We start from the raw sequence: 23,235 nt of genomic DNA, 5'->3' as shown, positions 1-23,235 counted from the left end.
AGGGCAGTCAATGCGACGTGTGTGCCTTAAAGGGGTAACAACGCCCCTTAAAAGCATCAACCAAATACCCCCCATTGAAGTGGCCTCCCTACCAGCTCATTTCTGATTCTTTACTTTTCTTTGTAGATGCTGCTTCAAAACTCGTTCTCTGCTCATCCAGAGGATTCCTCGAAGATGCCCAACAGTGGAAACTTCATAACGCCTCTCTATTTGCGGGTGTCCAAGAGTTCCACCCCTTATCAGGTGTTTCGAAAGTGGGGTGGTCGTCACTCAACCCATTCGGCTTGGCCACCGACTTGCCGCCTATCCTGCGGCTTTCAGGTGGGGGGTTAGGTGCCTTCCACTCCCTCCTCCCGCTTACCGCGTCCCGCCCGCGTATCCCCTTGTTGGCAGAACTGTCACAATCGGTGGCTGGCTCGTCAGGGGATTGGCCGGCTTGTCTGTCTGTAAGTGAGAGGGAGAGACATAAGAGAAGACGAGACTAGACAGGAAAAGAGAGAGGGAGAGCGAGAGAGAGAGCGAGCAAGAGAGCGAGCGAGAGAGAGACGGAGATGGAGGAGGAGATGCAGCCGGCAGAGGAGGGTCCCTGCGTCCCCAAAATCTGTAAGCAGAGAAGCCCCTACAGCGCCCTCAAGACGTTCACTTGCAAGAAACTGGTGGGTAAGCGGTACGACAGACCGACCATGGTGGAGATCCCGCAGCTGGGAGCCGGCGGGGGGCATCACCACCACCCCCAGCAGCATCAACAACAACACCTTCAGCATCAGCAGCCCTCCATCATCAGCAGCAGCGAGCCACCGCAGCCGCCTTTCCCTTACGAGAACGGGCCCGGGTCCAAAGCGGCAACATCCTCGTACTCCTCTTCCTCCACCTGCCCGACGGTGGCTTCGCTCAGCAGTCAGCAGAGGCACGGCTCCGGGCGCTACGCTGCTGCCCTGGGGCACGAGCCCCCCGACTCACAACCGGGCCTCAGCGCAGGTAGGTGCGCCGCAAGGAAAACTTTATTGGGGTGGTAAAAGCCAGGTGTCACGCGCAGCTAAGGTACTTCGTGTGCCCGTTCTGTAGCCGGAGAGGCGAGAAGACCACTCTGTGGTTTCGTGTCGCTGCCAACTGTCCGCGCGGAAGAAAGTTTAAAAAAGTCATCTCTCAAATGCAGTTAGTAAGCACCGGACTCTACAAAGAGCATGAATGATTCGTGCACTTCATTCTCCTTGGTAATGTCTAGCTAATAAGAGGAGACCTGAGCATTCGTATCATAATGGGAGATACACGCCCGGTACTTTTGCTTCCAGTAGTCTGCTGAGCATCTCCATGCAAAACCAGGAGCTCTGCCTGCAAGGGAAAGATGGTTTGAGACGAATGTGTCCTAGGACATAAGTGCCTAATTTTTAGTCAACATCAAATTACTCCTTACAGATTAGGATATTCTGAAAGCCTTTCCATTGCATAAAAATGATAAGCTGCAGTATGTTTGGTTTGTGTGGTTAGAGTGACAATAAGAACCGTTGGCCCCTCATGGGATTTTTGCATTTTATTGCAATATGTAATTAATTAGAATTGTTTTTGCTATTGAAGAGGTGGAAACAGAAAACACTGACATTCCAAAGACTATATAACATTCAACAGAACCTTCTAATAGATCAGAGATTCCTAGAAGTGTTGCCCCTAAAGAAATCCCCCAAGCTGTAATGTAAATACCATTGGTAGAAATCAGCTTGTTTGTGAAATGAATGGAAAAGGAAGACTCCAGTTGATACTAGTACTTGATTCAGCCTTTAGGTGTGTGTCAAAGTGGAAGTGTGTCTACAAGATAGAATGTGTACAGGTGTCACATCTTTGTGTGATACAAAAATAATCTCAAAACAGTTTATGTCACTTTTTGGCTTAAAGCTTGCTTAAACACAAAGCAAGTTTAACATAAATGGCTTACTGATTTTTTACTGTCTACATCCGAATGGTTTAATATCATCCTGGCTGAGAAAATAATGCATGACGTACAGTATTAATGCATTAAGACAGGCCATTCTAATGATTTATTCTCAAAGAGAACCCTGAGAACAAGATTATCTGTTAACCTCCATGAAATACAAACTGATATTACTTATAGTGAGTGGTTTTTTGAACCTTCATTTTGGCAAAAAGGGTGTCCTTCATTTCATAAGGGAGAGGTTTTTTGATGTCTGCTTTGATTTTCAATAATTTAATGTAGCCTCTTCAAGTCCATACACTTTTTTTTTTTTTAACAATTTTCTTTCCAGAGACGCAATGTGTTAAATTGTTATGACATTCATGCCTTAAGTTTCCACTTTATAACAGACACTGCCCGCTTGCTTGTCTTCAAGTGTGTGCGAGCACTGCTTTGGGTGCTTGACATCAATGTAGACATGCATCATCTATTTCTGCACTGTCTCTGACCTTGAGAACATTGTTATCTCGCATCTAGAGAATTGTTGTCTTGCATTACAATGAGCACCGATCAGGCCAAATGTGGAAAATAACACATGTGCATCATTGTAGACATCTGATCTGCCTGAAAATCTTACAGCAGTCTTCTTTGAAATAAGTCACATCATAGAAAGTAAATAGTTTTTTTTCCTTACAGTACACAGAGTACATGATCCATGTGCATAAATCTATTATGTGTAAGACAAATTTTATGAGTGAAATATATATTTTTAGTGTTACTCAAAACAGACTAAAAAGAGATGCAGTCATCAGTCATATGAAGAAATGTTACTGCTTGTTTGCACATTTCTCTTATTTTCAGAATCTGCAATGTGAACAGAGGTGTTCTATTTCCCAGAACTTTTTCTTTTTTACCATATATTTAATTTATAGTAAATTGAGGCATAATGTACAAAATTGACAATCTTTATATTATTTCTGTTATGTAATTTGTAGGTCATGCCACATATGCTTGTATTTACTGGTTCATAGTGTATAGAAAGTCATAATAATTGCATTGCTGTTTGTAGTGTATTGTCTATGACCATTATCCCCATTCTTCAAGTGTGTCTCCTATGATGGGTGTAACTATGCAGATTGTAATGTAAATTGGAATTTTCCTATTATACATACAGTATTTCCCTGTTGAGTTAAGTCTTTGGTGCTGGCATTCCATCCAAATTTCATGACCTTTCTGTAAAGATAATACATACAATAATACATAACCTATATGATGTATGATTTGCATACTAGCAGTAGTGTCATAATTACAATGAAGTCTACTGTTGAACACAGCAAAATGATATCTGCAGTATCTGTTTTTAACATAGATTGAACATCCTCAAACCCGATTAATTCAATTTAGTGCTATCGGAGCTGCAGCTTATCCCGCCTGCATTGGAAGAGGGCAGAAACTAGCCCTAGACATTGAACTGACTTAGAATCATCAACTAACCTAACCCATACATGTTTGGAGACATGAGAAGAACCCTAGGGTAACCAGAGGAAGACCTGCACATAGGCAGACATAGCAAATACAACAACCAGATAGCAGATTAAACCCTGGGTGCTGGATTCTACTACCTCAGCACTCTTACTGTTGTCTTTGTTTAGTGTGTGTTATTCTCAGACTGTTGATAGATTGATGCATATTTTTTATTACTTAGGTGTTGGAGTTAGTTCAGTTGTATACAACCTTTAAAAAGGTTTGTTTCAGTCGTTTCCTACATAGTGATGTGTGTTTTTTTTAGATTTTTGTAGAAAATATGATGTTACAGTTATACAGTATATCTATTTGGTAAATGTAATTTTAGAAAGTAAACAAAAAACACAGTTCAGGCAAAACTGCTTATAATACAGTATGTAGTATCAAATACACCATGTACTGTTTAAGCATATGCAAAATGTCGTCTTCTACATGTTTTTTGTTTTGTTAAAAATGTTTGGAGTATTACTTAACCTTAATGTAAACTTGATCACAGGAGTTTAGTTACCATTGTTTGCTCAATTAATTATAAATGGCAATTTCCAAATGTCATGGTTGTGTGTGGTCAGAACCTGTCCAAGCAGCATTGGGCACAAGGTTGAAAAAAAAACCCTGCATGATTTGCAAATCAGTTACAACACACACACACACACACACACACATACACCCACACGCCCAGAGAACTGCCGGTTAAACTAACATGCATGTGATTGTAGATGTAGGTGGGACAGCTGACTACTAAGAGAGAAAACATGTTCACAAGCAGAGCATGGAATGTGCAGATAATGGCACAGAAATCAAATCGTGCAGGCTGAACCTGTCAGGCAGCCAGACTAAACACTGTGCCACTGTGCCGCCCATTCACAGGAATCAGTTATCTCATAGTTTAGTTAAGAACATAATTTTCTAGAAAACAACTATATGTAAAATATTTTTTCAACAAGTTATCTCTTTCCCAGTGTTTGATCATGTTGTCAGATAACCTGTAACATGTACCTGAAAGATACCAACTAACCTCTTAGGTTCTTTTCTTAGTGGGGTATACAAAGAAATGTCAAAACCAGCTATCCAACTGCTACCTGAAACCTATTATCCGTCTCAATAACTGTATTGATTCTCATATATTCAGTCCTAGAAACATCTAATGACAGACTGCTCACTGTCTGAGACTCCCTTTTATTTTTACCCCTTTACTTCAGCCCAATTTATCAGTGTTAGAGGACTTCACAAAGTGTCCTTCTTGTCCATAAGGGATCACACCTAGACAAGGAATGATCAATTTAGCCTGTTGGCTACACTAAAAATCAATAATCATTGAGCTTAAGCTTTTACTTAAAAATTATAATTTAATTCCACAATATACAACAGCAGCAAATGTAAGCAATACAAAGAATTATATACCCTGAGTGGGTTCATTCAATCCCAGATAACATTTCCCAGATGGTCCACTTCCTTAGTTACAGATTATATATCCTTATGTGAAAAATAACAAAGAAGAACTCTTTGCAGCTGTCTAGCAGTTAATCAGGTAGCAAGCTCCTTTTAAATGGCCATACCTCCTCTCAGAAATTTTGCAACAAAGCACCAACTGAAGTAAAACAAAAAAATTGAGCCGAGAAAAGTCTTTTTGGGAAAAGTCTAACAAAAGGCAACCACACTCTCCATCCTTCTTGCCCAAATTAAATGCACACACCTTGCTTACATTCCATTAGCAGGGCAGGCAGATTTTCAAAATGCTGAAATGGTTATCACACAAGCTTACAGTAAGGTTGATTTCCATGGAAATCAAAAGCCACTCAATGCTGCAAAAAGACTGGCTATGCAAAACATTCTAAGATCCTGCTTTGCCTTTCATCTTTCCCAGAATACACTTTACTTCTGACCAGCATGACAAGTCTTTAGGACTTAAGATCAATTACCTGAAATCTGCCATTAGAAAAGTTTGTGATAGTGTGATTTGTTTGGAGAGAAATATTGTGGAAAATATAATAAGTGACACTATGATATTTTACTATTAAATGTATGGTCAAGGAGGAAGTTTGGTGTATTAGGAATAATAAATGTGAATTTCAGTATAGAGATATTAAAATAGGAAATAATCTAAATTAATATTTTTTACTGTGTTTTTACATATGAAGAGGTTGATAACTTTCCAGCAGTTAACAGGGATAATTCAGTGATTTATAAATAGTACAGAGAAAAGTCCTGCTTAGATTAAAAGAGCTGAAATACGACAACTCACTGAGACCAGACATCATTTATCCTAGACTGTTTAAGGAGGTTTGTGAGTACATATATAAACCCTCATTTTTCAAAATCACCAAAGAAATTCCCAAGGATTGAAGGGTAGCAAATGTTGCCCCATTATATGAAAAAGGTGAATAGGCCAGTTCTAGTAAATATAGGCCAGTAAGCTTAACATGTGTCAGAGTTTCAGACTGGGGAGAGCATGTTTCACTAATATGTTAGAATTCTTTGTGGAGGCAACTAAAATGTGATCAAGGAGGTGCATACTATATTATTTATCTAGAATTTCAGGAAGAATTTAGATAAGATACTACATGGAAGGCTCATGATCAAGCTAACAGAAGTGGGAGTTCAAGGTGCAGTCTGTTAATTAGTATAAAATTGACTTAAACAGAGAAAGCACTGGGTTATGGTTCAAGGAACCTTTTTCCACTTTAACTGATATTAAAAGTGGTATCTCCTCGGGAATCAGTGTTGGAGCTACTGCGCTTTTTAATATACATAAATGATCTTGACAAGGATATAAGTAACAAGCTGGTTAAGTCTGCAGGTAATATAAAGTATATAATGCAAAGTACTACATGTAGTAAGTAAAAATGTTAGATTTGAACACACAATGTGAGGTTTTAAACATACACCTGCTGAGGAGGACTTAGTAGTTGCTGTGGGCTTGTCTCTCTCTACAGTTCCTGACAGAGTATGGAAAACAAAGCTATTAGTGTGTTAGGGTACATAGCACAATGTGTAGAATACAAGTGAAGGGAGGTTGTACTTAAGCTTGGTGAGGATTTGTTAGGGGCTCCATGTACACTTTTAGCATCTATAATACAAATAAGAGCGAGTAGACCGATTGCAGTGCTTCAGGGTATGATCTATGAGGATATACTGAAGAATTTGAATGCTACACTCAGCATAAGCAAGTTGTGTATAAAAGGTGACATGTCTGAAGTGTTCAAAATTATGAAGTGAATTAGTATGGTGGATCACAGCTGTTGTTTTAAAATGGGTTCCTCAAGAAAAACATGGGAACACTGATGAAAATGGGTTAAAGGCTAAATTTCGTTCAAATGTTAGAAAGTTGGCAGAACAGTGGCGCAGTGGTAGCGATGTTGCCTCGCAGTTAGGAGACCCGGGTTCGCTTCCCGGGTCCTCCCTGCTTGGAGTTTGCATGTTCTCCCCGTGTCTGCATGGGTTTCCTCTGGGTGCTCCGGTTTCCTCCCACAGTCCAAAGACATGCAGGTTAGGTGCATTGGCGATTCTAAATTGGCCCAAGTGTGTGTTTGTGTGTGTCCTGCGGTGGGTTGGCACCCTGCCTGGGATTGGTTCCTGCCCTGTGTTGGCTGGGATTGGCTCTAGCAGACTCCCGTGACCCTGTGTTTGGATTCAGCGGGTTGGAAAATGGATGGATGTTAGAAAGTATTTCTATCTTCTTATAGAGAATTATAGTTTTGAAATAAGTTACTTCGTAGTGGAGTTCACAATAGTGTTTTGGGTACCTCATAAAAGTGATGATGGGCTGAATAGCCTGTTCTTGTTGTAATAGTTCTAATATTCTAATGGTCAACCCTAATACTAATACTGTAAAGATCATCCTCTCTAAGCTACTTGATTCTACACTTGAAATGGGTAAATGAAAAAGAAAGAAGAACGAGAATGTATGTGTGTTGTTTGTTTGTGTGCATACTATGGGTTTTAGGTGGATTCTTTTATTGTCACTATATAATTCCTTCATGAAATATTTAATGTGTTTTTATGATTCAAATAAAAATGATACGCTGCTGTGAGTTCAGTTATATTATTTCTGCTGTTTTGCCATTGAATTTTTATTTTACCTCAGTTTAAATGTGCCAAAGCAAAGGTTGCTTGGTCTGGCCAAGGTTGGGAAGAGTTTGGGATAGGCGCTAGTTCCTGCAAACCCTATCAAAAAAGTAGGAAGACCGTTGAATCTGCTTATTTTCTTAGACTTTATTTTTTCTCCTATTTGAGTAAAGTGATACAATACATTGTAAATAAATCACCTTTGCAGTATGTAGTCAATTGCTTTCCTGTTTTCCACTTGTTACTACCAATTATTCCCTTCTCCTTTAACTCACTAACTAACAGATTAGGAAGCGCTAGAAGAAGAGAAAGGTCTACGAGACTGCAGAGGGGTTTTTTAAACGATAATTGTGTCCAAAAATAGCTGCTATAATTTATAGAAAAACTTGGTTGATTCATATGAAGTAAACTTTGTCATTATCAGTTTCAGATGTTGTGGTACCTATTTTTTAGGTGTTGTAAACTGGATAATGGTGCAGGGTTATTCCAACTTAATGCAGTTTTGTTCCAAATAGATTAGATAGAACACTGTGCGGAGGACACATTCAACTGCAGTTTATTATCTGGAGTAATGATAAAAATAAACCAAAACATATTTCAACCATCATACACATAAAGGACCAGTATAAGTAAGTGATAGTAAATACAAAGTGCTTGGTGCCCACCTTTTACAGGACAAAATGCACATTAGTAGAGAGAAAATAAATACAACTGCTTGAGACAGCATGAACACCCCAGCTTTTCAGAGAAAAGAGCACCCAGTTGGTGATCTCTAACAGCATGTATGCCTTTTTACATGTTTAGAAAGTGGTCTTTCTGAAAAAACTTGCTACAAACCATACAGGATCTTAAGAGACCCCTGTGGAAGAAAGAGGCTTGATGTATCATAGTTAAATGTAGGATTAAATGCTATTAGAAAAAAAAAAAACTGCTAAAATAACTCCAAGAAAGGTTGTAGGTTTGGTCCCATATTATTATTATTATTATTATACATAGACTTTGAAAGTAATAAAATACCCCAAGAACGTATTGGGAATATCTCAAAGGCAAATTTTATCCTGCATTCCCTTGTGAGCAGACAGCAAGGTGAGGTGAGTTTATGCTGAGCAATACAGGCACAGCTATGTATTTAAGAAGTTAAACTAAGGTACTTTGTGTTGCTGAGTTCAGGAAGTTAAATGATCAGGCACTCGAATAACAGTGAGAGCAATAGTTCACCTTGTCTTTCTAGACATTTCTTAAATGAATAGAAGGACAGTAAACTTTCACTGTGAAGAAGGATGGAAACAAATTACAAGTCTTAAGTCCAATTGTCTACCACCTGAAGGGGTCAAACCTTATACTGTATAATGAAAACAGAATACTTACCTGGGTGGAATACATGACCATGCATAGTATTTCTGGGAAGATCATTTTTATTTTGGAGGGTGTGGACTGAATATATTGGCAGGCCAATAAATGGTTTATTTTTGCTGTAATTATAGGCAGGATAGCTTTCCAGATTATCCGTGAAGATCTTTTTGTACAAGAGAGGCTATGTGTTACAAAATCATTAAATGTTCTCTTCAAGGTAAAGATTGCAATTGGTGTTTGCAGTTCATGAAATTAATTTGTTACTAATTAAGAGCCCGTGAGATCATACAGTGCAAGTTTTTTGATCTGCCTGAGGAGACTGAAAGGATGAAGCTTTCGTCTGTAAATCTATAACTCTAAAGAAAAGCATATAACAGAAAATAAAGTTAACATTAAAATTGCAAATGCTTGGTTTGTACACTATCATCTACAATATCAAGCATTTAGTTAACAGGCAGACACTGCATTCGATGAGATAGGCCATTACATGACAGTATGAGATTACTGGATATTGCCAGTAGTACTAGGTTGTTGTACCGTGTTAGCCATTATGAATGTAGAGAAAAGCCAAGCAAAATGACACCTTTTATTGGCTAACTAAAAAGATTACAATATGCAAGCTTTCGAGGCAACTCAGGCCCCTTCTTCAGGCATCTTGCCTGAAGAAGGGGCCTGAGTTGCCTCGAAAGCTTGCATATTGTAATCTTTTTAGTTAGCCAATAAAAGGTGTCATTTTGCTTGGCTTTTTTCTGGATATTGCCAGGAAGAATTTCCTACATTTTGTCCAAGAGTGACAGTTACTTAAGTGATCACCTCCAATTGTCTCCTTCCATTTCTCATATTAAAAGGCGACTGGTTTCTTTGAGTGGATGGTTCTTCTTCTTTACTGTTTACCATGTGCTTATCGAATCTAATGTTGAACTCTCTAAATTGGTTCCATTATCTTATTTGTAATATTCTTTGATTTTTAATGAGACAGAGTACTAAATGAACTTTGTGAAAGTGAATGTTGCCATATATGTTTCATTAGTTATTAATATTGCTAGACAGTGTGCTTGCATTTGCCTTTTTATTTTATTGTGAAATGGAATGATTTTGAACTCATCAGCTACATTATTCCCACATTATGAACGCAAATTGTATGATTCTGATCATTGGCTAATCATCCAGTAAATCTTTACTTTATAGACATTTACAATTTAACTTGGCTAAATATCATAAATATTTATACAGCAAATACAGTTGTATCATATTATTCTCAAACTTGCTTCATCAAATTCACTATCACAAGAGCCAGGAGCCTATTCAAACAGTACTGGATCCAAGGCAGTAAGCAATCCAGGACATGGCACCAGTCTATTGCAGTGTCGTTAATTATTATCTCATTTGATTCTTAAATGTGTTTAATCCAATTCGCAGTTGGACAGGGCACAAACACCCCAGTCGCTTTTTTTCAATCTGTATGAGCAAAGAATTATAACTTTGTTATTGAGGTGAGGTGAGTTTGGGAGTATGCACTGATATTAGAGTATGTTAATAATTTTATTCAGGGTATGTTAATATAACATGCCTCTATAGTAACTTTTACTGCATAAAAACATAGCTATAATAAAGTATTTAATAGTTTCCTAATCTACATGCTCTAAGATCAGAGCTGTTTTAAAAATTATAGTTTTGTACAGTGTTTTACTCGCTAATACAGTATTATGGCGAAATTCACACTATTAAACAACTACAACAAACAAACCTCTAGGTATTTCTGGGTGTTGTTTGTCCTGATTAATATTCTGGAATTTCCTTGTGGTGCTCCATCATGGGATATAACTATATATTGTGAATCTTGTTTTATTGGGACTTAACTGCTAACATTCACAAACACCCTAACACAAAATATTAATTTATGGTGGGAAATAAAATATCCAAACATGCCAATAAAACAAAGCAAGCCCCTTCACAGTCAGTAATATCCTCTATTTTCATTATGCCTTAATTTTTTGGAGGGTTTTCCTTTCCCTCAACCTCACCGATAGTTAAGTGTCTGTGGCCATGAAAGAAATTTAGCCACTTGGACACAGAGTTGTGTAGAACAGAATGGTTAAATGGGAAACCAGAAAGGTGTTCATATTTTACAGGGAGCAGACTCCGTGAAAATTCTTATATCTCACAGCCTAGTGCTAGCCCAGAAAACACCAATACACACACCTCAAAAACAGGTGTTGGAAGACAAAGCAATTAAATATTAGCAACATATTGCACTTAGCTTAACTTTTAATTCTAACTGAACTTCTTGAAGCAGGCAAGCAGCTGAGGAGGCACAACATCAATATCATACAGAGGAACAGGATCGTGTTCTTGGCTGAAGCTCAGGTTTTGTCTCTTTAGTGATATACAGGTAGCTTCATATGGGCAAAAACTGGATGGCTCAATTACTTCCAAACAGACATCACTCATATGTTCAACCTTAGTGACAAAACAGAGTAACAGCAGAATGTGTTATCATCACCATTTTTATCAGCCTATTCAGTTATTAAAAAATTTGCCAAATAAGCGATACAATTTCAAATATGCACTTTCTTCACACTCTTTCTCTCCTTTACAACCAATTCTGGTCATTTTTAGGCCATAAGCTTCTTTTCTAGTTTTACTCTGGATGTTTATTATTGTGTTTATATTGTGTTTCACAATTTCCTATACAAGTGAAAATACTTATATATATTTGTGCGTGTGTATTGAAACAAAATCTTTTTTAATCCAGCCTTTGTCCCGCTTCATTGCCCTACTAGAAGCTAAACTGGCCACTAGCAGCAAGCAACCTTTAAACCCAGTCCTTGGGCTTCTTCAGGACTACTCTATGAAAGTTTTGGGACTGTCACCCTAGAGGTCCATAGATTTTTGCATTTCTCATCCCTGCTACACAACTAAACGGTCAGGATATCCTTGGTGGCTCTAGTACTGCCTGTCTTCTATAACATGCAGTTCCATGTGGAACTCCCTTGCTGCCACATTATCATTTGGTGGAAACTCCCATGGCCTTCTTCTCATCCTTCACAAATTTAATTCAGTACTCAGTAATTATTTCTTGATCACCCTTTAAAATTTATGGCATACTGTTGCTGGTACTTTAAGGGACCCTTTTTTTTTACTAGTTTAAGTCCCCATTTTAACTTGTTAAAGTCCCCATGTTAACATTTTAACATTTTAATCCCACACACCCAACCACACATGTTTCCATTATTTTCCATCCCTTGGAGTTTTTTTGTTCATGACAACTTTCAACAATATATACACACATACATATATATAGTAACATGGCAGGGAACACATTGTCATAGGCAGGCTAAATGTTAGGGTGCCAGCCATGGTAATCTATTTAACTGTAACAGAAATACAGCCGCAAGGTGGCAAAATGGAAAAAAAAAGGCTCCTGATAGCCTTGGTCTTCAAATGTGATAGTTTGTAATTTAGATTTCTGTCCTTTGTGCTGAGGTATCACCCATCGCAGCTCTTCAATGCTACTGGGAGAAAGGGACGATACCATTAGCATCAGCACCCCCTAACATCTTGTGGTGGAACTGCTTATCTTGTCATAGCCAGGAAGGTGGTTCCCAAGCACACATGCATGACTTTATAAATATATATTGCCCTAGTCATATATAGACATATACAGTATATAAATACACATTTAAACACATAATTGATGAATAAATTAACTACAGACGATATAGCTGCAATTTGTTTCTCACATTGTCATCTCTTTTTGTAATGTTGAACAAGTCACTTAACCTATAAGTAAATTCCTTATTCTCTTTTTCTGTTAATGAGGAATATATACTAAGATTTTTCAGGTAGGGAAGAAAGACATTTTAAGGTGGGGTCATTACACTCACTGATCATGTTGCCGGAGAGTGTCGCTGCCTGTTGATTAGTACTAAGAATTTCACTGTACTCTGCAACCATAACAATAAGGACCCTAAAACCTATACATATAGAAGAATGAAGTAAGAATAAAAAATTAATGTATGCGTAACTTACATCCTATGTCAGAAAATACCCCAACATCAACGCATTGTATGCTGCAATCTGTATTGTACAGCTAAGTGTAATCTGCTTGTACCATAAGTGTACAAAGTGCCAAAGCAAATTTTCTGTATTTACACCCGGCCAGCCTATTTCAGATTTTTGGAAGACATAAATAATAGTGCACATGAGAATTAGAAAAAGAGTGTAAACTGATAAAGGTTTTACAATTAGCAGGACAAATATGCTTCCTCCAATGCAAACATCTGGCTGGCCTGTCTTTGGGCTCTGGGAGTGAATTGTGCTCAATGGAGAATTCCAACTTGTACTGAACATAGCAGCAAACTTGCTAATTCCACATAGAATACTATTGCTTTTCTTTTATTAGTTGATACTCATCCAGTCTTTGTACGACAAAGCATTACATACATGTTGATTTTTCAGATATCAGTAAGCACAAAGAATAGATGTCCAAGTGTCTTAACAAAAACCTAAAAAACATTTTTCTTAAATAGCACTAGAAAAAAAATATTCTCTCAGTTTAGCCTTATATTTGCACTTCCTCATACAAGACCAGTTTACTTGTATTTATCAGTCTTAAATGCCTATCTTTGTAATATCAGTGAATACCAGAGTATGTATTGAATACATGTACTGCAAGAGGAGAAGTTTTAAACTCCACACAAAGGTTTCAGATACAGCTTGCTGGAGGTGGGAGGCCCTTCTAGAAAAGTCCTAGCTATATACTGGTAGATATCCATCAGTCCTCTTTCCAAGTCATTTTGTCTAGCACAGGGTTAGAATAACTGTAGCCTATCCTAGCAGCTTCATGTGTAAGGTAAGAATCAATCCTAGATGGGAAACGCGATACTCTCATGCACACACTCATTTTTATTAGGACAGTATAGCATGATCAATTAATCAATGGTGTAAACCATTTTGAAAATGGGAGTGTAATGAAGTGCCCAAGGAAAACCTGGGCATCGATGGTGCATTCTGCAACATGCACACTTGACACAGATTGCCCAGAAATGGAAACCATAACTCAGCAACTGTTAGGTAGCAATGCTTCCAAATTCATCCTCTGACAACACAGCACACAAACAGACTATTATGATAAAATAAAGAAAATAACATGGTACTGTTTTTTCTTTGTGTGTATGTACCTGAAGAATTTATTAGTTTAAAACCTGTTAATTTATATTTTAGGGAAAACAATTCTTTTTTTTATATATACTGTATTGTATATTTTTACCTCCTATGTGGCTAACACTGCTTTGACAACAAACACATTTCTGGTTTGGTTTGATCTTAGTTCTTGTCAAAATACTGATAAATATTGGGCTTTGTAATTCTTGTGAAAATCTCAGAACAATAGCTAAAGATCAAAGAATGCTGTAACAGTTCCCTGATGTGCAGTGAACAAAATACAGCAGCCTAACGGCTATGAGGGTTTTTTTTTTTTTAATGTTGCCTCATCGAAGACGTATTTTTTTCTGCAGAGATTAATTAGAATACTCATCTTCTAAGATCTTATCAGAGGCCATTTTAGACTTGGGGCAATGGTACAGTTTCCAGTTAGTGAATCAATAGATCTCCTTTCTTGAAAGGGCGGGGGTTTCTACCAACAGCAAAACAGAAAAGAGATATTATCATGGTTATTAGATATTTAAGGAATCAGAGGAAACGCAGAGCACATCCCTGCGTAAGAAGAGATGGTTGCACTGATCAGAGCCTGAATCTCAAGATGACAGACAACAGTAATTGCAGTCATTTTAATTAAGATTCTTGGTTGAGGAAATCCTGTGTTGGATTAATACAATCAGTGTAATAAAGCAAATGGCACAGAAAAGCTTTTAGGAAGACCATGATTAAAATAAAGGGTGACAATAAATCTAGTACTCAAACACGTGTTATTCTTAATGAGATTTTATGAGCCTCTTGAAAGAACATCTGAGTGGGAATGATATTTAATGTATCTCAGTAAAGGAATAGGACACATACACAATGTCCTAAATTGCCAGATCATGTGCTGACCGTGGGACCTGCTTACACAATTCTGCAAGTTATGGCTTAAAAGTTTAGCCTATTTGTTAATTAAAACAGTTTTCTTCCCTTACTTAGGAGACAATTTTATCTACGATTGCTTTAGTGGCTCATGACCATAAGTATATTCTCTGAGGTGATTGGGTCTTCTTTATACAAGAATACTAGGTTTTTAATTCTTGATAAGGTTTAGATAAATGTGGTTATTAGACCTCTTCTCCCTGGTTGTCTGACATGTATGCAGTTGAATTCAGTATGAATGAAGAAAGAATGGAAATGTAACTGTTGCTTGGAATATTTATGTAAGAACATTGAAGCACACATTGCTGTGAAAGCATTTATCAGGTCTGCATGCTTGAGCTGTACTGTGAACTTTATCAGCCTCTAATATCAAGTAGCTGGAGAGAAACAGGAAACTGGGGCTGTGATACTAAGAATACCGCAGCTAGAGCCTTCGCTTTGACTGAATTTCTGCTAATGACATAACTATTTAGTAACATGCAAGCCACAATGGAAACTGATTTGCACATGTTCCTCGGCGCTACTGGCCAGCAGGGGCACAATTGAAGCTGCTTTTCATGCCTTTGTGCTACCGTGCCCTACTTATAGCTTGTCACATAGTGTGAGAAAGCAGGGTCAGCAGTCTGCAACAGGTCTGCAACAGGTCTGCAACAGGTCTGCAGCTGATCTTCTGGCAACAGCGAATTCAGTGCTTGGTGATCTCCAAATAACTACAATGTTATGTTAAGCTTTCTTGCGTGTTCTTTGGCATGTTGCATGTTTCAACAACAGTGCATCCAGTAGTGACCATAAATTAGAAAGTTCTGTTGTTTTCTCTAATACAATTCCACTTTTTGCAATGCAAAGATTATTTCAGTTCTCTGTGGATAAATCAAAGTACACCCTTGTTTTTATTTCTCAATTCTATTTATGCTGTCAATTATTATTTAGAGTCAGCTATTCAGAACAAAGCTGAAATTGTCGAATTAAGTTCTCTTGTAATTAACTGTGGCGGGAATGGGCTACATTGCCCTTTTAAAGTTTTATTATACATTTTATTCTGGCATTATTTTGGTAATAGAATTATTGTATTTGATGTGAATGTTATCTGAAATACATATGTCACCCTGAATTGCATTAAGTGAGTTTGTTATGTTATTTTAGAGGTTTAAGTTGTTAAATAGCTGATTTCACTGGCTCAAGGGATGTCATTTTACTTGAACAGTAAATCATCAGCCTGTTTTCCACATACATTAACACTTCCATTCAACTATAGTATACCTGTTCAACTCATTCCCTTTCCTACTCATTTCTTACTTCACGTTGGCACACAGTATATTATATAATACGTCTTATTTTGCATATCACAGTAGCATTGGTAGCAAGATGGCGCAGCGAGTTTTGTAGCGGCCTCAAACCGCCTGGGGTCAAATGCCAGCTTGGTCAAGGACTGTGTGGAGCCTTAACATGGCAAAATTACCAATGCTAAAGTGATCCATAAATGTGTATACAGTATATGGAAAGAGTGTTTATTATTTTCATGTATACACTTTAAGTCAAAGTTTGAACTTTCCCTGAGTCAGCCACATTCTGAGTAGGGGCATTGCTTAGGCAATGAATGCACCATCCCTTTCTTGTTGCTTCTTTGTTCTGAGGAGCCAGTAACAAGCAAATGAAAAAAAAGCAAAGACTTTAAAGACAAGCAATTATTTCCAGTCCCAAGACTGATTTGCATTTTTTTTTTTGTGCACACAATGAAAGAAATGGTCTCATATCGATGCGTCAACTGCTAAATTGTACCTAATCCCAGATGTGACATTCTTATGTTTTAGTAAAGCAAACATTCTTTCCTTATATTTAAGGTGTTGCATGATCAGTTCTCTGGAAAGTATGAAACTGCATGTATCAGTGGATACTTTTCAGATACTTCCTCACTACTCCCTTAGGTGTACGCTGCATACATTCCCTTACAGCCTCCCTGAGCTCTCCTATCACTTTTCTTGCATGTTAAGTGTTAGATAAACTTCTTCTGCAGTGTTAGTCAATCCCTTTTGCAGAAAGGAATAGTAAAGGTCTTGTTTGGAGGATTATATCTCCTAGATGGCCTGAGAACAAACACCTTGGGATCCCATAATATGAGTTGGCAAGTGTGGCATGAAAAAGGAGATTTGGGCCTCATTGCTTAAGACTGCTGTCCTCTCGACCCAGTCTCAGATAAGTGGCAGAAAATGAATAAATGAATGCATAACAGTAAAAAATAAAAGCATGTTTCCATGCCATGGCAGAGGTGGTTCAGTCTATTCTTCCAACTGCTGATCAACATATAAAAATGTTATGGATATTTATGGATGGATGAATATTTATTGAGCTCAACAGAAACCCAATTTTCCCACAAACAAAACTTTGGTGATTTTTTATTGTTTTTTTTCTTATGTGGAAAAATGTTTTTCCTTCAGTGTTACCTTGAGTCATGGTTATATTGTCATTGTGTGTAGCAGGAACACACCATCACTATTCGACAAGAGCTACAATAATAATTATAAAACATTCAACATGATAAAGCAGGGTTAATGTCAAACAACTAAGAATTGGATAAAAATTGCTTGGTAAGAAACAAAATACATCTTAATTTAAATAGATTAAATAGATTCCAGGTGGAATACACAGATAAAAAACATTTATTTTCAGGTAATTTTTTTTATGGTTAAAGTAAACAACACAGAGTGAGATAATTAGTAAAATAATGGACTGCAGAAATCTGACACACAAACAAAAATAATTTAAGAATCGTAATTTACAGCAACTAGGATTGACATTAAAGGAGGGCTCATAAACGCCTTTTAAAAGTTTGTCCTAATCTTAGAAATCGATTTTTTAGCTTAATAGAGCTCACATTGTTCAGGCTGATATGATGTGTATCACTTTAGAATTTACCTTTAGAAAACATTTTGCATTTAGAAAACCTTATGCATTTTCCCCAGTTAATGAACAAACTTCTGTCTTTAAATAAATAATAAATCAAAGTTAAACATTCATAACATGCACATTCTGTAAGGAAAATTCCACACAAAGCAAGTTAAAAAAGAAGCCATTTCCCCATGAGTGATAGAGAACCACTTGGTGGAATATTCACATTTACAGGATGGACATCTGACCAACTGTATTTTCCTGTATTACATAAATGTTTGTAAAAGCTTTTTTTTATATTTTCGTGCCATTCCCGAAACCACATTTTGTCAACAAGGTTGCATTGAGAGAGGAATCATCACAGCAACAGTCAATGCAATGCAGGATCCATTTCTGAATAGGATGCCAGTTCACTGCTCATAAAGCTAGAAACCATAATGTTTAGAACTGAACCTGAGCAAATGTTTTAGAGCTATCTGGTGAACTTTTGACATTTTGTAGTAGTTTTTTGTTTATGTGCTGCACATAAGTTCAATGGTACACATATTAGGAATATATTTTGAATATATCTCATACATTAATTATATTATTAATAAATCTTTTCCTTTAGGGGAGGGACATTTTTCCTTCTAAATTGCCATAATCTGCAGTAGGGTCTTGGAATCTGGTATAGTATTTTGCTTTCCCTGTGTACAGATATAAGACCTGTGAGCATGAGGGTGAGCTTCTGGCAAGAGCTGAATTGAATCAAGTTTTCTTTGTTCACATCAGAACAAAAGACATAAATAAAGGTAGGCTGACAGCGCAGTAAAACAAACTAAGAGCAGAATTTAAAAAGCGGTGTTCTTAAAGTTCTTTCAGTGCCACATGTTAGTCCGGATAAAATTTAGCACATCGGAAATCTTCTTATGCGATTTAAATGTAGATACAGGATTGAGTTGCACAAAATGATGAGGTATTGGAACACCTTGGGGGAAAGATTGGACCTGTACTATTGGGGTGGGTCAACTGAGATTTTAAAAAGTACCATTGATTAATTTGGTATAAACACCAGTAGTGATTATTAAACTAGGTGGTAGTAATCAGGCTATATTTTGATCAGTGATGTTTGGTAATCAAAATTAAAACTATTAAATTTAATGAACAGAATTGAATTCCTCCTAGAACCAACTTAGGGCAATATAATGGATTTTAGGGTTTACTTAGTAGAGTGCACCCCAAAGTTATAAGAAAAATAGAAGTAATAGTGAAGTAAACATATTTACTCAATGTATGATCAAGGAAATAAGAAATGTGGAGAAAGGTTGTATTGTTCTTATAAGAAAAATGCCTGTGATCTCTTTAGCACTTACGTAGGTTAAAAATGCAAAACTCAACACATTAGTTGTAAGAGAATGGTAATAGAAGTGTAGAATATCAGAAGTGAAATGCAGTAACATATAGTAAAGGATGTAGCAGCTGGTTTTTGTCCATGGGTTTGAGAGGATCTCAAAGTTCTGAGATCCCACCTGGGAGAACCATGTTTAATGGTAGGTATTTGTAGGTAGTTTAGTAATTGTGGCTCTTCACGCGTCTCATAAACAGTGTTGAGATGCTTTGAAATATTCCATTCAAGTAACAACTTTTCCTTTTATACTGTTTTAATCAGAATGGGAGGGTTGAGGTAAGGCCAGGCACGGAATTAGTTTTCAGACAGAACTTCCTCTGTTCTGGTAACAAGAATGAAAATTGCTGTTGTAGATGGTGTAATTCTGTTTCTAGTTCTACTGTGTCCCGATAAATTGATCCCCAATAGGCCCTCACAAATCCCACATGTATGACATGCCTCCCCCAGCTCTTTCCAGCAGGAGAGAGCATTCCCAGCTACTATGTTGTGAAGATTGGAAAGTGCATCCTTGTTCATGTGGAAAATCCCTTTATAGATTATTATTTGAAATTTGTAAGAAATGTAAGTTGTTTTACACAAACCACACTTCATTTCAGGCCAACTACAACCTGTTAGCATGACATAAGGAGGTTTATTTAGTGAAGTGACTGCCTTAGAATTAGTACAATTCTGCCCTAGTGTGGTCACAATTAATAAAGGTAATTCTATTTGTTTTCATATTTTTGCTGTTGAATATGTAACAATCAGCTACAATATTAGTGTTGCTTCCATAGTCTACGAATGCTCAAACTGCATGTCCCTTAATCACCACTAACTCAGAGCAGAGAGATCCCAACAAAAAAATAAAAAAAACATTTCCCATGTACCCATTGGCTCATCCAGTTAATGGGGCAGTTGTGGACTAAATAGTGTAACTGTCCACACTTGTAGAAGCAGGGACGTAGTAGTGGTAGTGAGGTTTCTTACAAGTTAGGTGATCGGGCCTTCATTTTCTCTCCAGTTCTTCCTTGTATCCATTGTCTCTTTCTGCTGTTTAGTTACAGTACATCAATCAGTTCCTCAATGTTTCACCAGGTTTGTTACCTCAGCAGCCTGCCAAGAGACTACATAGTCCATGGTAATTGTCTCCATCACCTTGTCGCTCAAAATTTTGTTTGGGCATAGCCGTCTTTCCATCTGCTTACAGAGATTGAATATGTGAGCTTTTACTGGCCATGCCAGATTGATACAGTCTCTAAATTGTTTTGCTCTTATACCTGGAGTAAGGCGAGTATCTAAGTTGGCTAAAGTTTTTTAATGGCGTAAAACTTGGTGGATTTGCATTTCAACAATACCATAACAAATGGACAGACATGTGTCAGATAAAGATTAAAGAAGATAAATTTCATATAAATGTAGCAAATATTAGATATAATTACACAAGAGTGTATAAAAATGTATATGCCTCATGAAAGAAAACACAACAGTAGAGCTGTTCTTGTCAATATCAACAGCAGTGCAGTACAAGTCAAGAGAGGTTATGTGTTAAGCTGTATAAGGAACTTATAAAATCAGATTTAAATGAATGTATACAGTTTTGTTCTCCCTAGTAGAAGATGGACATACTATTTAGGTATGACGTTAAGGTCATAACTTAATCTATTCAAAACACTGGGACAATGTTTTTGCTTCCTTTAATTACTGCATCTGTCTGGTGTTTTACATGTAAAGACTTAAGAGTTTAGAATTAATTCAGTCCAGTGCTAGCCTTTCAAAGAGTTGAATTTAAAGTAATTGGTAATCTGCCAAAGCAGCTACTGCCAGCTCACAAAAATCAAAAAGGTATTAATCCACAACTTAAAACATTCTCGTAAAGTCTGGGTACAGAGGGTAGGCCACAACAGCACAAATTAGCCTGGCCCCAAGATTGAGGAACAGGCACAGGCCATGTGGTCCCCACTTCAAGAGGTGCCAAAGCCTGTAAAACGTACAAAGAAGGGGGGACCATAAAACATCTGGCCCAAATAACAAAACAAACATTTTTTATAATAATAATGTTTATTTGACAAGGAATATAAAAAGGCAGACAAGAATGCATTTTTAAAATGACCTAAAGCAAACAAATTCCAAATTCGTAATCCAGACATCAAAACCAAAGACAAGAGCAGAAAGTTAAAAAATCAGAAAAATCAATAACAAGACCTGACAAAGATCCAGAACACAAAGATAATCGAAAGATGGGATCTGAACAACATATTTCTCTCACAGCTGCAGCGTTAAGTGGCCCCATGTCCTTTGTTTCAATATATAGAGCTCAAATGAAATGACTGGCAGGATTAACATAAAACGACAAAGTGAAATGATTAACTGACAAGAAAATATTAGCAAGAATACAACATAAAAAGAAGTCAGAAATATATTCAATAACATAAAACACAAGAAGATTTGTAAATAATGACAAAGTGAAGTGATAAAAAGAGCTCTGGTTGAACCATAACAGCCATGCCCTTTAGTTGTTTGCATTAAAAGCATTAACACAGTAATATTAAAAGTGTGAATTCTCAAGACAGTTTTAGTATGGACAATTGCTTTACATTACTTTCTTGAGTGAGCCTAATTGGTTGAGAGAAAAAGACTTCAGACAGTAATGAGGATTTCTGCACATTAAATTGCCATGAAGAGATTTCCAAGCCATTCTGAATTTTCTGAGTTATCAGTGGGCTTAAGAGGTAACAGATTTCACTTTTACCAACTGATAAACATACATTTGAAAATACTTGCAGTTTTGGCCTGGAAGTAATTTGTTACTTATCTATGAGAAGAGGCAAAATTAAGGTCACAAATCTAATTCAAATGTGCTGTTTTGTTCATAGATGTTGAATTATTAGAAGGAAACAAATACAAATATTACATAAAATAACTCTATAGTTTAGATATAATACTGTGAGAAAAAGTTGATTGGAAATAATAAATAGAGGTAGTGTTTAAAGAAGTTGAGTACAGTATAGTTAGATATTTCTTCAAAGAGGAAATATAAATTTTGTAGATGCTCAAGAATTATTATATGAAACACACAAGAAGTACAAAAAACCATAGCCTCTTTTCTTCATCTGCTTTTTTAAAAGAAGAAACGGCAGCTTCTTCATAAAGCTCAGCCCAGTTTTGGTGGTGTTTAAAATGAACCTTTCACTTACAGCCTAGCTAGTCTGTGGGAGACATTCTTACCTGACACCTTTCACACACCATAATGCTTAGTTCAAAAACTTTTAATAGAGCACCTTTGACATACATCTTTTTTAAATATTCTTTATATAGTTCACATCGCTTGCAGCCTGGCTTGTATCGCCTTTTATACACGTCTCATCACATCAGAAATCTTTGCATGGCACTTTTCACTTGTAGCCTTTCTCATTCTATGTATTTTTATATGACCTTTTTAACACAAACCCTGTCGTTTCATAGACTTTCTTTAGAAACATTTTGGGGTTGATTTATTATTGCAGGTTTATTTTAACATTCATACTGTATATACGGTAATGGTGAAAAACATATAGTGGTAAATGTTCATATTTTAAAATATCAGAAATTTTTCGTTCAGCCAGACATTCCACAGATATTTCTGCCATTTATAGATGCTACCATGACCTGTTTTGTGATATATGAAGTTAATATTGTACAGCCCAATTTTTTTATGTTTTTTTTTTTGTATTTATTAATTTATTATGATCAAATGGGCCTCTTTTAAATGATGTCTTTACCTGTCTTTCACTTACACTCAAAACAACTCACATGGTTAATGAGAACATTGTAATTCTTGTGTATGCCCATTGGCACGTGTTGTGTGTTTGTTAATCAGTGTCATAACAAACTAAATATCCATATAAATGCACATGATAAGGTATTTTTTTCACCACGTACTTAAAGGCAAAGAACCCTATAGAAATTGGTTAAAATTTGTCATGTAGCGTTATGCTATTAGATCCAGTAGAATAAAACTATAAAGAAAAGAACTTAAACTACTCAGTTTGACAAACTTTGATCCCAATGTTTA

The 23,235-nt window shown here is 36.8% G+C and overlaps 1 protein-coding gene across 2 annotated transcripts in view; it reads left to right on the top strand.

Annotated features, from left to right (window-relative positions):
• Positions 1 to 522: 522 nt before the first annotated feature.
• Positions 523 to 23,235, top strand: part of LOC120527676 (BEN domain-containing protein 4) — a 91,079-nt gene continuing 68,366 nt past the window's right edge. For both annotated transcript variants that reach the window (XM_039751368.1, XM_039751367.1), the window contains exon 1: positions 523 to 978. In XM_039751368.1, the coding sequence (XP_039607302.1) occupies positions 552 to 978 (427 nt within the window). In that variant the 5' untranslated portion in view covers positions 523 to 551. The remainder of the gene's footprint in view (positions 979 to 23,235) is intronic.

This window comes from Polypterus senegalus, chromosome 4 (genome assembly GCF_016835505.1).
Source record: "Polypterus senegalus isolate Bchr_013 chromosome 4, ASM1683550v1, whole genome shotgun sequence".
NCBI lineage: Eukaryota > Metazoa > Chordata > Cladistia > Polypteriformes > Polypteridae > Polypterus > Polypterus senegalus.
This window is presented reverse-complemented; position numbering and strand designations above follow the sequence as displayed.